The 15,729-nt window shown below is 40.9% G+C and overlaps 1 protein-coding gene across 1 annotated transcript in view; it reads left to right on the plus strand.

The window, feature by feature from the left end:
- The window catches only part of LAMA1 (laminin subunit alpha 1), a 144,286-nt gene that overhangs the window by 93,345 nt on the left and 35,212 nt on the right, over window positions 1–15,729 (plus strand). The window contains exons 37-42 of the mRNA XM_036245948.1: window positions 7,997–8,207; window positions 8,388–8,504; window positions 8,626–8,789; window positions 10,958–11,093; window positions 12,118–12,211; window positions 13,980–14,096. Coding sequence (XP_036101841.1) covers window positions 7,997–8,207; window positions 8,388–8,504; window positions 8,626–8,789; window positions 10,958–11,093; window positions 12,118–12,211; window positions 13,980–14,096 — 839 coding nt within the window. The remainder of the gene's footprint in view (window positions 1–7,996; window positions 8,208–8,387; window positions 8,505–8,625; window positions 8,790–10,957; window positions 11,094–12,117; window positions 12,212–13,979; window positions 14,097–15,729) is intronic.

The following is a 15,729-nucleotide window of genomic DNA, read 5'->3' on the forward strand; positions in this document are numbered from 1 at the left end:
GGAAGTGGGCATCGCTGTCTTGTTCCTGTTCTTAAGGGAAATGCTTTTAGTTTCTGCCCATTGAGTATGATGTTGGCTGTAGGTCTTTCATATATGGTCTTTATTATGTCAAGATATGATCCCTCTATTCCCAGATTCCTGAGCATTTTTATTAGAAATGGATGATGGATATTGTCAAATGCTTTTTCAGTACCTATTGAAATGATCATGTGATTTTTATTCTTCGTTTTATTTATGTGGTGTATCACATTTATTGATTTACGAACATTGTACCAGTCTTGCATCCTGGGGATGAATCCCACTTGGTCATGGTGAATAATTGCTTTGATATATTGCTGAATCTGATTTGCTAGTATTTTGTTTAGGATTTTGGCGTCTATGTTTATCAGGGATATTGGCATGTAGTTTACATTCTCTGTAGTGTCTTTTTCTGTTTTTGGAATTAGAATTATGCTGGCCTCATAAAACGAGTTTGGAAGTCTTCCTTCTTCTTGAAATTTTTGAAATAGTTTGAGGAGAATGGGTGTTAGTTCTTCTTTGAATATTCGGTAAAACTCTCCCATGAAGCCGTCTGGGCCTGGGCATTGGCATTTGTTTGCTCAGAGAGTCTTGATTACCTCTTAAATTTCTTTTGTTGTTGTTGGTCTGTTCAAGTTTTCTATTTCTTCCTGGTTCAGTTTTAGGAGACTATGTGTTTCTAGAAATTTGTCCATTTTGTTTAGATTGTCAAATTTGTTGCCGTATAATTGTTCATAGTAGTTGTTGATGATCTTCTGTATTTCTGTGGTGTCAGTTGTTACTTCTCCTCTTTCATTTCTGATTTTGTGTATTTGGGTTCTCTGTCTTTGTTTCTTGGTGAATCTAGCTAAGGGTCCATCAATCTTGTTTATCTTTTCAAAAACCAGCTATTTGTTTCATTGATCCTTTGAATTGTTTTTTTCGTCCCTATGTCATTTATTTCTGCTCTGATCTTTACTATTTCCTTCCTTATACTTGCTCTGGGGTGTTCTTTTTGTTTGCTTTCTAGTTCTTTAAGTTGTGAGGTTAGAGAGTCTATTAGAAATTTTTCTTGTTTCTTGAGGTAGGCCTGTAGTGCTATGAACTTCCCTCTCAGAATCTACTTTCCCATAGATTTTGTGTTGTTGTGTGTTCATTTTCATTGGTTTCCAGGAAGTTTTTAATTTCTTCCTTGATTTCCCTGATAACTTATTCATTGTTTAATAACATGCTATTTAGCCTCCATGTGTTGAAATGTCTTTGCATGTTCTTGTTGCAATTGATTTCTAGTTTCATGCCATTGTGATCTGAGAAGATGCTTGATATGATTTCATTCTTCTTGAACCTGTAGAGATTTAGTTTGTGTCCTTACCTGTGGTCTATCTTTGAGAATGTCCCATGTGTACTTGAAGAATGTGAATTCTCTAGTTTTGGGGTGTAATTCTCTGTGGATATTTATTAAATTCATTTGGTCTAGTGCTTCATTTAGAGGCTCTGTTTCCGTGCTAATTTTTTGTCTAGAGGATCTATCCAGTGATGTCTGCGGGCTGTTGAAGTCCCCTGCTTTGATTGTATTGCTGTCAGTTTCTCCTTTGAAGTCCTCCAGAAGATTTTTATTGTATTTTGGTGCTCCTATATTGGGTGCATATATGTTTATGAAGGTTATATCTTCCTGTTCGATAGATCCTTTCAATATTATGTAGTAGCCTTCTTTGTCTCTAGTTATGGCCTTCATTTTGAAATCTATTTGATCAGATATGAGTATTGCTACCCCAGCTTTTTTTTCCTTTTCATTTGCTTGGAAGATTTTTTTTCTATCCCTTCATTTTTAACCTATGTGAGTTTTTTGTTGTGAGGTGGGTCTCTTGTAAATAACATATATATGAGTCATGCTTTCTCATCCAATCAGCAACTCTGTGTTTTTATATCGGAACATTCAAACCATTTACATTTAAGGTGATTATTTATATTTATTTATTTATTGCCGTTTCTGTTTAGTTTGGTTCTATTTTTCTTCCTATTTCTTCTACTAAGTACAGCAGTCCTTTTAGCATATCTTGCAGTGCTGGTTTAGTGTTAATATATTCCCTTAGCCTTTTTTTTGTATGGGAAGCTCTTTATTTGACCTTCTATTTTGAATGATAGCCTTGCTGGGTAGAGCAGTCTTGGATTCACATACTTGTTTTTCATGACCTTGATTATTTCGTGCCATTTCCTTCTGGCTTGTAGTGTTTCTGTTGAGAAGTCAGTTGAGAGCCTTATGGGGGTTCCTTTGTAGGTAACCTATTGCTTTTCTCTTGCTGCGTCTAGGATTCTCTCTTTGTCTTTAATTTTTGGCATTTTGATTACTATGTGTCTTGGTGTGGGCCTGTTTGGATTCTGCCTACTTGTGGCTTTTTGTGCTTCCTGAACTTGAAATTCACCAAATTAGGAAGTTTTTTGTCACTATTTCTTCAAATATATTCTCTAACCCTTGTTCATTTTCTTCTTCTTTGGGGACTCCTATGATGTGAATATTATTATGTTTCCAATTGTCCCACAGTTCTCTTAAGCTGTCTTCCTGTTTTTTTTGTTGTTGTTGTTTTTTTTTATCCTCACCCGAGGATATTTTTCCATTTTTTGTACGGATAGAGTGGGAGGGAGAGAGAGGAAGGGAGAGAGAGAGAGAAACATCGACGTGAAGGGACACATCGAGTGGCTGCCACCCGCATGACCAACCAGGGCCGGGGACAAACTGCAACCGAAGTACGTGCCCTTAGCGGGAACCAAACCCGGGTCTCTCCAGACCGCAGGCCGACGCTGTAACCGCTGAGCCAAACTGGCCAGGGCGTCTTCCTGTTTTTTAATTGTTTATTCCTTTTGGTTTTCTGATTGGTTTATTTTTTTTTCTGCTCTGTCTTCTAATTCACTGATCTAGTCCTCAGCTTCCTCTACTCTGCTGTTTAGACTTTCCAATGTGTTCTTTATTTCTGATATGTCATTCTTGATTTCTTCTTGGTGGTTTTTAATTTCCAAGTGTTTGATTTTCAACATTTCTATGTCTTTACTCATGGTGTTGATGTCCTTACTCATGTTGTTGAGCTTCTTCAAGATCATGGCTCTGAATTCTAGTTCTGTTAACTTGCTTAACTGCTCCTCATTTATCTCATCTTTGGTAGAGGTCTCTTGTTCTTTCATTTGGGATTTGTTTCTTTGTTTCACCATTTTGGCTATCACAGTGGGCTTTGGAGCTTGCCAAATTTTCCCTGTGGGTGTTGGTGTTCTGCTGTTTGTGGCTACCTCTGCTGGGTTTGGATGAGCATGGGAGGACCTACGTTAAATACAACTGTCAAGTCTTACTTTCCTGTGTAGAGCTGCAAGCCCAGGAATGGTTCAGTTATCCTCTAGCTTTTTCCCTGGAGGCTATTAGTTGAGGTTACTTGAAGAGCCTTGGGTTCTCAGTTGAATGAAAAACTCCCTCAGGTGCTCACTGTAAGGGGATTTCTGGAGAGTGTGGCAGAAACTGGTTGTTATTGAGCCTCAGTTTGCATTTCAGTCGCCACTGTGTGGGGTTAAATCTCCAAAGGAGGGGCCACTTCCTCTCCCCAGAACCCTGGGAAGGAGTAAAATGGCCACCATCCTGCCTGGCTGCAACTCGGCAAAAGTTCTGAGCACCCTCCAAATCCCGAGTGTCCTCACACAGTTCCAGTCCAGTCGCCCTCCCTCTGCCGAAGCCCAAGATGAGTGTCTGGCTATTTTGGCACCTGTCCTGGCTCTGCATTGTGGAGCTGCTTGGGAGCTTAACCCCAAGGACACTGCTCACAGCTAAGACTGCTGCTGTCTGTGGACTCCCAGCCCCCCTTTCATGCCTCCGCAATCCTACCTGGATCGAGTCAGTGTCCCTGGTTATATGGTCTTTGCAAGCTGCTGTTCTGTTTCTTTTTCCTGATGATTTGTCTTTATTTTAGTTGTAATTCCACTTCGGTCCTGGGAGATGGTCTGTGTAGCTTCCATTTACTCTGCCGCCATTTTGAAATTCCCCCAGCGACACTTTATAGTAAATGGTTTGCTCTTCTCCTCCCCAACCAGAAGATAAATAGCTTATATCACCCTACTCAGGGAGATATAGCAGAAATCCAATAAATGCTATTTGCCAACCACACCCAAGGATAGATGACGTTAAGAGAATAAACCTTATTTTGGTAAAGCTGATGAATGTTCTATTGAGATCCTTCCCTAAGACCTCCCCTAAACACCAAACCTTTAAAACCCCTAAAAACTAAGGCCCCAGCATGCTCTCTCTTCCAGGAGCACACCCGCGGCTTCCCTCCCTCCTTCCCTCACAAGTGTACATCTCCTAAACTCCAAGGTCCCCAGGAGGCTTGCAACCAGGGCAGCAATGGGCAGCAGCAGTTCATCCCACGCAACGCCCCTGAACCTGTCCCCAAGGCCCCTTTTTCTCTGACTTCTCAGGGAGCCAAGGCAAACCAGCCTAGGCTCATTTCTCTAGCCCTTCCTCATTTCACTGTCCCCAGCTTCAATAAATATCCTCTAAAATTTACCTGGACTCATGCTGTGAAATTTTGCCTGCATGGAGTCAAGAACCCACACACCACAGGCTGGCCCTAGGCAGAGCCACTCAGGGCCAAGTCCCCAGTCTGGTAACAACGATATTGTATTTACTGAAGGTCAGTATAGTGAAATAGATTATTGTGGAAGAAAATATAGTCAGTGGCTACTACCTGTGCTGTAAACTCTAAGACAGATTGACATTATGCCAAAATGATTTAGCTTAGTATTACAAATTCTAATTGAAAACAATGAGGCGGGGGTGGGGGCAGAGCGGGAAGAGGGTGTCAATGGGGGAAAAAGTAGAAACATCTGTAACAAAAATAAATTAATGATAAATAAATGAAAGAAAACCACATTGTGAAATGAGAGATCACAAAGAATTGTTAGACATGGTCATCAGGAGCTTGTGATTTTCTTTCAGCTTTCTTCTTGGTATTTTCACAGTTATCCCTTGATATGGCACAAGCAGTCTTTTTTTCCAGGTTGTGATAAATACCTTAAATACTGGCTTAAATGAAGTTACACAAAACTCCATTCTTGGTAGTATAATATTTAAATTACTTTTAATCTATTTTGCTATTTTAAATGATGTTGTAATGGATATCTTAGACAAAAATATTTTTCTATATTTCACATTTTTATCTTATTGGGGTAGATACTAAGAAGTGAAATAATTTTAGCCAAAGATTTTGCATTTTAAGGACGCTTGACTTGCATTTCATAATTATTTTCTAGAAGGTTGTTTAAAACAATGTTACTTCTACTGACAACACACAGGAGAGCTAAGCTTACATATTTTGTCATTATTGAATACGATTTTTTACATCGTAGTTGATTTTTTTAGGTGAAAAACAAAAGGAGGAACTTAGCCCATGGGATTTGGAGAACTAGTCATCTAATTACTAGAGAAGAGAGAACTATGAACTAAGTGCCTGAGGGGAGCATAGAGGCCGAGGGCCCAGGAGGCGGGAAGGGGGCCGCCTTCTAGGGAGTGCCTCCTTGAGCAGAGAGGGTGTTCTGTCCTGTGATCCTCTCAGCCACCTCGTGAGGGAGGGGAGAATCTAGCTGGGGAAACTGAGGCTCATAGACTATCAGTAACTTGCCCACTGTTAAAGCTCCAGGATAATCTGAACCCTGACCACAAACCTAAATCTGTGTGACTGTAAACCCTGTTGTTTTCCAACCCCAAACAGAAGGAAGTACTTCTGAGACCCAGTCCCCTAAAGATGCACGGGTGGAATTTGGATTGTTAGGTCAGAGCCCATGCTGCTACACTTACATGAGATTGTAACCATGTTCCCCAGCCCCGACCTTCCACCTGCACTTTCCCTCACCTGCAGTGCCCTGACCTTCCACCTGCACCTTCCCTCGCCTGCAGTGCCCTGACCTTCCACCTGCACCTTCCCTCACCTGCAGTGCCCTGACCTTCCACCTGCACCTTTCCTCACCTGCAGTGCCCTGACCTTCCACCTGCACCTTCCCTCACCTGCAATGCCCTGACCTTCCACCTACACCTTCCCTCACCTGCAGTGCCCAGTGGAGGGAGCAGGGGAGGTGAAGAAGCTCATACCTCCATGTTTGTCCTCCCAGGCTCTCCATTCTTGAGGTGGCCACCTCAGGCTCAGCTGTGCTGTTCTCTGCCTCCTGCCCTTCCTTAGCTTCCCACTGCCTCCCAGATAATGTAGAAATGTCCTATATTTGATTCCAGCTTCACCCCCTTTCCACTCGGTACAGTCCCCTGCACCTGTCTCCCACTCATCCTCAGCTCTCATTTGCTCCTCCCTTGGCCACAGTTAAAAGTTGATGGACGCTTATTAAAAATGGAGATTCCCACCCCGGCCAGTTTTGCTCAGTGGTTAGAGCGTCGGCCTGCAGACCAGAGTCCTGGGTTCAGTTCCCACTAAGGGCACATACCTTGTTTACAGTTTGTCTCCAGCCCTGGTTTGGGTCGTGTAGGTGGCAACCACTTGGTGTGTCTCTCTCACATCGATGTTTCTCTTTCTCTCTTCCTCCCTCTCTCTCTCTCTCTATATCTGAAGATAAACACAAAAATGTCCTCCGATGAGGATAAAAAAAAATAGAGATTCCCGCCCTGGTCAGTTTGGCTCAGTGGTTGGAGCGTCGACCTATGGACCAGAGAGTCCCGGGTTCAGTTCCCGCTAAGGGCACGTACCAAAAATAAATATATAAGTAAATAAAAATAAAAATGTAGATTCCCTGGAGATCCATGGTCGTCATTTTGTGGGGCTGTCCGCCCCCACCGTTACCCTTCCGTGGTCAGTTCACTCATTCATTCAACAGAGTGAGCCTCCAGCGGCAGATACTGTGCTATCAGTTGGGGATACAAAGAACAATATTTTTTTGCCCACTAGGATCTCATAGTCCAGTTACAAAAAGTTTATTTTCTGAATAGCATTTGAGAAAAAGGGGAGAAGGCAGGGTCCCTCTCCCACCCTGTTGCCTTGGTGCCCGACTGCCCTCCCCTGGCAGGCCCAGCGCTCACCCTTTCTCTCTCATTGTCGGTCTTATGTTTTTAATTAGAACAAAGTTATTGATGAGATTGCTGGTCTCTTTTTCATTTGCTAGTTAAATTGTTATTAAAGAGATCTTTTATTTTAAAAAATAAAGTTTAAAATGTTTTCTCTGGCCTCCATTTTCTTATTTACTATAGATAATCCCTGATGTTATGCTATTTCAAATTTTGCGGATTATTTTAGGAATTGTTTATCAGCTTTCTAAAGATAATCCTTAGAAAATTGGTAATTCATGCTGCACTGTGGCAATGCTATTGGTGGGAATATTTAGCACACGAATTGGTAATTGGTTGCTTATCATGCTGGTGTCAGGGTCCCCAGGACACCACCACATTCAGAGTTTCACGGGGACTCCCAGGATGCGGCATGGAGCTAGCTGTACTCCTGCCAGCGTACCTTAGGACAAGGTAGTAAGGATGCTCAGCTGGATTGAGGAAGAAGACACAGAGGGACCGAGGTGTCCATATAGGCTTCCCTCTGCTTCCTTTCCCTGAGGAAACACAGAGTGCACGTCCCCCCAGCTATGAAAATGCAGCAGCACGTGGGTGATGTTTCTGCCCAGCAAAGCCCACCAGAGGTTCAGTATCCATGGCTTTTATGGGGGTTGGTCCTGTAGGCAGTCTGCCCAGCATGTGCCCAAATTCCACACTCCCAGAGACAGCAGGTGTTTAGCATAAACCACATTATTTGCACAGTGGAGGCACTGAGCCACTTGTGTTCGTTAGGGAACAGTGGGAGCACTTTGCAGACCTTGCAAGCAGGCCTTTCTAATGCCAGCCTTCTCCTGCCCATGTTACCTTTACTGCACACTACAAAACTAGGTCTAGGTACGTAAGAATTCCTTCCGCTATCATTTCAGTGACAGGAGCCTTGTTGTTCATTTACTAACTATGTGAACCATCTATGTTTGTCAGGGCTGCTGGAGATTTATTGGCACAGATTCAGAAAAATTACCAAAAGCCACAGGAAGAGTTGAAGGCAATGAAAGAAGCAGCAAACAGTCTCCTTTCAAAACACAACCATGAGCTGCAGGCAGCAGAAGCCCTCGTGAGGGAAGCAGAGATGAAGACACAGGAAAGCGACCGCCTCCTGCTCATTGTCAATGCCAGCCTTCGAGAGTTCAGTGTGAGTCTTAACTGCTCTCTCCTCAGGTAAAGCTAATAACCAAATCCCCCAATGTAAATAATACTGTTTTTAGCTTCTTAAAAAAATCAGCCCCAAGTCCTAATAGCACAGAGCATCAGGCACAGTGTTCGGAAGCTGACTTGCTTTCTGAAGCATCCTTAAAAATGATTTTTGCTGCAGGATGCCAAGCTGCGTGTTCAAGAAGAACAAAACTTGACCTCAGTGCTAATCGCCAGAGGGAGAAGATTGCTCGATGTCGCCACTGCCCGTGCCAAGGCTGCACGAAGTGCTCTAGCAGTAAGTTACAACTCAGCACAGCCACAATGCAGTTTCCAAAGAATCTTGACATATCTCATAAATATGCATACACATTGTTAATAGAACCATAAATGTTCACAGTATTTATTTCTCTGTGTAGCAATTAGAGCATCACCGGGATGAGCTGCTTTTGTGGACTGCCAAAATCAGGCTCCATGTGGATGATCTGGTCATGCAGATGTCTAAAAGAAGAGCTCTTGACCTTGTCTACAGAGCAGAGGATCGTGCAGCTGAGTTCCATAGACGAGCAGGTGCTCTGGACAGGTGAGACCATTTTTTGCAGGAATTTCAGAAGTTGAGATCCATTGATCAGAAAGAATAAGGATGGCTATTTTGATCACAATGTTGAGTCACTCTTCTTTTCTCTTAAAATGAAGATCCCTGTTTTGTTTACATGGTAAGGAGGATTTCCTCCCACGTCTGATAACATAGTTGACTATCAGCTTAAAGGTAGGATAAGAAATGCAAACTGAACCGACTAGGCATTAAAGCAAATATAATGCTACCATGTCAAGCCATCAAGGCCTTGTCACACATCTACTAAGTGCTCAGGGCTTTGTTAGGTTAAATGTAGACAGAGTGAGGATATCAACTGCTTTACAAATCTTACCTTTTTGGAACTTATGCTTTGACTGTCTTTGTGCAGTGGTGGGGGCTGTGGTTGCCCACACTCGACCTATAGAAGTGTTGGGACAGTCCCAACTCCAGAAAGATATCACCCCCAATTATTTTCTACTGTCTGAAGGTCTACAATAGTATTACAATAATTTAAACTTATATTTTTGGATATATGTCCTCACTTGTTAAAAGTGTCTTTAAATGAGAAGCAGTGTTAGGCCAGTGGTTCCCAAACTAGTCTGCACATTGGAATCACCTGGGGATCTTAAAAACTACTTGTGCCTTGCCCTGGCTGGGTGGCTCAGGTTTTTGGAGTGTTGTCTCATATACCGAAAGTTTCGGGTTCGATCCTCGGTTAGGTCATGGAAAGCAACTGATCAATATTTCTCTCACACAGATAATTTCTCTGTCTCTGTCTCTGTCTCTCTCTGTCTGTCTCTTCCTCTACCTCCTTCCTCTTTCTCAAAAATCAATAAGAACATTTCCTCGGTAAGGATTAAAAAAAACAAACCTGATGCCTTTGTCCACCTAGTCTCCCCCCCCCCCCCCCCCAAAGATGGTGATTTAATTCATCTGAGTTGTGACCTGGGCTTTATTATTTTTAAAAAAGATCCCCAGGTGATCTAATTGCAGCAATGAGCTAACTGGTGTTTTAGGCCTATCAGTGATTTGCACAATATTGTGAGTTAATTGGTAGATTTATTTGTTTAAAATTTGTTATAAATTATAGATGGAAAACACCTGGACACATTGGGAATTTGTGTTGAGTATGTTTTGTGGAAGGGGAAAAATATCTTTCCAATTTGAGGAATGCTGCCATAGAAGATTAGGTCACACAAGGACAGCAGTTAAACAGTCAGAGGATATTGTATAAATTAAGTGCTGCATTGAGCTCTACTGTATATAGATGCCACAGGAATCAGCAATTAAAAAATGGAAGCAGATACTCACTGTCTCTCTTTCTATCATCTTTCATCCTTTCCTGAAAGAGGAAACAATATTCTGACTGCATACATAGCTAGAGCAAAACCTTTATTACTTAGTATGTGTAGTAAAAGTAATTGAGTGTGATTTACAAAGTTAAACAACATTGTTATTTTTTGTTTATAAATCAACGGATCTTGCCAATCAAGTAATAACTGCTGATGTCTGGTTTGGGAATTAACCAACTCAATAACGTTGGGAGGAAAATGAAGTGACTTATACAGCAGGCAAAGAGGTATCGATTGTCAGATTTTATTTTCAAGATAGAGTGGCTGGGTGAAATTGCACCATTACCAGTTGGCAAATTCATAAGTGATTTGCCCGCTTATAAGAGTGAAGTTCAGATGATTGAAATACTATCTGATCCTCTTCAAAACCTCTAGTGAATTTCATCAAGTTGGTGTAGACCATTTAAGGAATACAATTCAGCATCCTTGTATCATGCTTAGGAAAGCTTTCTGAGAGTTAGCAATTGCCTCACAGGAGAGATTACAATGAATGCAAACACACATGGCACCCCAGATACATGCAGGAGGGTGGAACAGAGATCAAAAGATGTTGAAGGCAGCTGAAAGAAACTGATGAATGGCTAAAAGATGGGAAACAGCCATCCTCTCTTTGGGTATTAATTAAACAGCAGTTCCTAGTGTTACAGTGACACTGTGGTTATTGCTTCTCAAGATCCTTTTGAAGTTAAATAACAATCCATATGTTGTTATTCGTTGTTGATGATACTGTTTCAAAGGGAAAGAAACTAGAAGGCTTTTAAGAATAGTGGGCAAGTTCAATTTTAGTTTATCATAATACCTCTAAATATGCTGATTTCATAGTGGCCTTGGAAATGTTAGACATGTGTCCCTGAATGCAACCAGTGCAACCCACATTCATTCCCAAATTCGGAGCCTGATTGAAGAATCAGAAAAACTGGCAAAAGATGCTCTCAAGACTGTGACTGAGGCGAGCCTGGTAAGAAAAGCCCCGTGGGCTCAATGAGTGCCTTTCTTCTGTAGGCACCGTGGGAGATTGCTCCTGAAGGTGCTTGACCAAACACTCGGTGGCTTAACTCTGCTTGTCAATGCTCCTTTCTGGTGGAATCTGTTTATGTCTCTGTCATCATGTGATATGTTTTAATTTCTTAAGGTCGTAAGTATTTATGAAGACTAGGCACTAGAAATGTAAAGATGAGGACAATCTCACCATTTCTTATTACAAAAATTATACTGCTACTTGATATCTACTTGAAGTATTTTTTAAAAATTACCATTGATACTCAGTGTTTATTAGTGTTAGGCATACAGACCTAACCACTAGACACATAGTGGTTAGACATTTATATAATTTACAAAGTGATCCTCCCCCATATTCAGGTACCCACCTGGCACAAAACATATTTATCACAATAGTATTGACTATATTCCCTGTGCTGTACACTGCATCTCTGTGACTGCTTTGTAACTGCCAGTTTTGGAAGAATCTTTTCTTACCTGTGGTGAAGATCTTTATTTAAAGGTTGATTTTTGTTGCCCTGGCCAGTTTGGCTCAGCGGTTAGAGCGTCGGCCTGCGGTCCGGAGAGACCCGGGTTCGGTTCCCGCTAAGGGCACGTACTTCGGTTGCAGTTTGTCCCCGACCCTGGTTGGTCGTGCGGGTGGCGGCCGCTCGATGTGTCCCTTCACGTCGATGTTTCTCTCTCTCTCTCCCTTCCTCTCTCTCCCTCCCATTCTATCTGTACAAAAAATGGAAAAATATCCTCGGGTGAGGATTAAAAGAAAAAAAAAAAAAAGGTTGATTTTTGTCTTTATATATTTAAAAATGGCTTGCGTTCTTTCTCACCCATAAATTAGGACAAATACATTAGGACAATTTAAACTCTCCCTGCCTGTTATCTAGTTGACTAGACTGGAGTCTATTCTGACAGAGCCTTTCCCATCATCTCCGGCAGGACCCTACCCTGCCCCCCAGTCACCATGCTTAAATCTCTCTGTTCTCTAGTTCCCAGAATCCCTGGTGTCCAACGGGAAGGCAGCTCTCCAGCACAGTTCCAAGTTTCTAAAAGAGGGCAAGAGCCTGAGCAGAAAGCATCAAGGTCAGTTTCTATCTTGGACCGTGTTGATAAGAACACCTCTCATCCCTGGGCAGTCTCCTCAGTGGTTAGAGCATCAGCCTGTGCACCGAAAGGTCAAGGGTTTGACTACAATCAAGGACATGTGCCTGGGTTGCAAGTTCGATCCTGGCCCCAGTTGAGTTCTTATGAGAGGAACCAATCAATGCATCTCTCTCACATTGATGTTTCTCCCCCCACCCCCCGCCTAAAAATCAATGGAAAAATTAAAAACAAAAAACAAACAAAAACTACATCTTCGAGCACACTGCCTTTTCTGGAGCAATTTGAAGACATTTCTTTGTTACAATAATATTCCAGTTTGCTATCATATAAACATTACATAATTTTGAACTTTCCTTTGGCGATACCTCTGGTTTTCATGTGCAGTCACCTCCAATCTTCCTAGACTCATTAAGCCTTCCTTGATAACCAGGTCCTGTCCTCTGCTTTAGCTCCTGGGCCTTGCTGTTCCTCACGGTATTGTCAGATCATCATCAGTGAGCTCCTCTATTCGTCTCGCACTGGTTACAGTTTCTTGAAGAGCTGTATCACGTCTGATACTTCTTTCACCTTTTTCACAGGGCTAAAATGATGTTAAGTTCATGGTAGGGTCTTGTTACATAATTATTGAATTAAATCATAATTGATTTATTAATTTTTTAGAAAATACCTACGCAGTTTTATTTTTTCTTAGTTTCAGTAAGCAAGTATTTGTTATATGTGAGAGCTATCCAATAACATGATGGCATGTCCATAACGAAATGGCAGCAGGAATCAGTTGTGTAAGAGAAACATACATGTTTTATAAGATATAGATCAAAAATATCAAGTCTTCTCCTACAGAGTAAAGAGTGGTCTATGAACAGCTGGCTCATCCCCTTTTAGACTACTTCCAAGTCCAGCACTGGATCCCTCCCCAGTGGACTGAGCCAAGGGTGTGAAAATGCACGTATCTTTCTGTTTCTCTGTGAGTCACACAGTTTAGAATTTGTTGTCCTCTCATCATATAGAATGTACACAATTCTCCATCATAAAGCATTTAACAGAGACTCTAGCATTAATGTTGGTGGGCTATGGTTTCAGTTTACACAACTAAAGGTATTTCATAGGCCATGAAGTCATGAACTTCCTGCCAATTAAAGTTTTAGCAGAACCATCATGTTCATCAAAGATTTTATCAATAATTTATTTCTTAACATGTTCAGAATCTAGTGTGATTGTGTGTTATGAACAGAAATTTTAAAAGTGAAATCTTTAATTCAACAGCTTTGATCAGAGCCGGAGGAGGCTGAGTTGAGGACCTGCTTCGTGGCAGAAGGAAGCAGGAAGCAGAGGGGCCCTGGCTGGGGAAGCAGGTGGGGGGCTGGGAGGGAGAAGACCAGGCAGGAGCCCAATTTGGGGTTTTACAAGCCAGAGGAGAAAGGTGACCACAGTCTAGTTGTAGAGAGGAAATTAGTGAGTCTGATTAAAACTGACTGGAACACAATTCTCCACCTCGATCTGAGCTTTAATTAAATTGGACATGCAATTTAAGAAGAAATATTAGTGATAATGGCAGAAAAAATGGGGAAAATGATCAAGCAACCTAAAAATACAATTTCTATAATCAGGGATGCTAAGTCTTACTGGACAAACTTTCAACATTGGGGAGGGTCTCTGTGGAAAGCTGTCAATCTGGAGGTGGTCAAAGGGGTGAAGAAACTTTTCATCAGGTTAGCCTAAAAGGGAGCACTTTTTCCCCTTTAAATAGGTATCACATTGGAACTGAGAGAACTGAAAAATACAGCAAACACATTTCAAGAAAATGCTGATAAACTTATTAGGCAGACCAATGAATCACTCTTAATACTTGGAGCAGTTCCTGAAGGTAAGTGGAGAGGGGGTGCTTGATTCAATTAACGCCTTCTCATTGCACAGCCATTACTCATGGACATGAGGAAGTCCTGCCTCGGGGCTGATGACAAGCTGTTGCTGGAATGAGACCAGGATTGATAGTTTTTACTTGCAAAGAAATATGATTTGGAAGTGAAGATTACTATTTTATTATTAAATATTTTTATTGTGGTAAAATACATAAAATAATCAAGATTGTAAATGTTGTTAAAGGCACAGTTCAGTGGTATTAAATACATTTACATTGTTGTTCAACCATCACACCATCCATCCCCATAATTCCTTTTGTCTGGTAAAACTGAAACTCTGTCCCCATTAAACAATAACTCCCCATTTTCATCTCCCTTCAGCCCCTGACACTCACCATTCTATCTCTATGATTTTGATGACTAAGTATCTCAGTAACTGGAATCACACAGATTTGTCTTTCTGTGTCTGGTTTATTTTACTGTGCACAATGTTCTCAAGGTTCATACATGATAAAGCATATTACAGACTTTTTTCCTTTTTAAGGCTAGATAATATTCCATTGTATGGATGGACCACATTTTGCTTTTTTATTTATCCTTTGATGATAAGATCACTATCTTTTAATAAGTTCAGAACACCTGAACTGAAATACTAGAATTATATTCTGAAGACAAAAGCCTTAGAGATTTTATGCTACCATATTGATTGCTCACTTTTACAATGGGCTTGTCACATACCTTAAAGGAAAGTAGTGTCATTCAAAGAAGTTAGCAAGTTAAGAAGCTGGAATGTTCCTACTTTGAGGGAAAATGTTAGATTCATTATAAATGTAAGAAATTTAAAAATTCTTGCTTGGTAATCTTCATGAGGCAATAAAGCATTCTAAACTGGATCACTTTAATATTGATAGTTTGAAAATGCAATATTCATTAACATTTTAAAAAAGATCACCTTTTAAAAGTGTAATACCAAAAAAAAAAAATGTGTACATTATTTACATTTCCTAGATTCTTATTTTTTTAACAAGAATTTTTTAAAGAGTCTTACAAGATGCCCAAATATCTCTAGATTTCTGTCTGCTGGTTCACCTTGCAAGCACACAAATTACCCCGGAGCACTGGACTTTGGCACATTGGACTTCTTCCCTTAAATCAACAGAGCATTTTTTGATCTGAATGTTTCTTTCTTTAGCTCTCTTTTTGAGGACAACGTGGTATATGTTGATTAAACACGTAATGACTTTTTATTTGGAATTTCAAACTTGCAAAAAAATTGTGGAAAGAATACCTGTATATTCTTTGTCCAGCTTCTTCTAGTTGTCCCATTTGTGATTAAAAACTTTAAAAATGAATACTAGTGCCTATTAAAAGACATCATCACCCAGATTTTCTGGAAAAGCTGAGTTCTAATTTATCTTAAGTGACTGACCATTTAGTCTTTATTCTGGTGTTATATATAGAGCCTGTAGATGGTGTGAAAAAATACCACTTCTTTAGTCTGCGACAGGTCCAGCCTACCTACGTGTTTAAATTCCCAAACTTCATCCAGACGTGGAGTGATTTAAAGAAGATTTCATGAATATGACAAAGAGTGACAGAAAAGAGACCAAATAAAGAAGTTTAGCTGCTTACTATATA

This window comes from Molossus molossus, unplaced genomic scaffold (genome assembly GCF_014108415.1).
Source record: "Molossus molossus isolate mMolMol1 unplaced genomic scaffold, mMolMol1.p scaffold_m16_p_6, whole genome shotgun sequence".
NCBI lineage: Eukaryota > Metazoa > Chordata > Mammalia > Chiroptera > Molossidae > Molossus > Molossus molossus.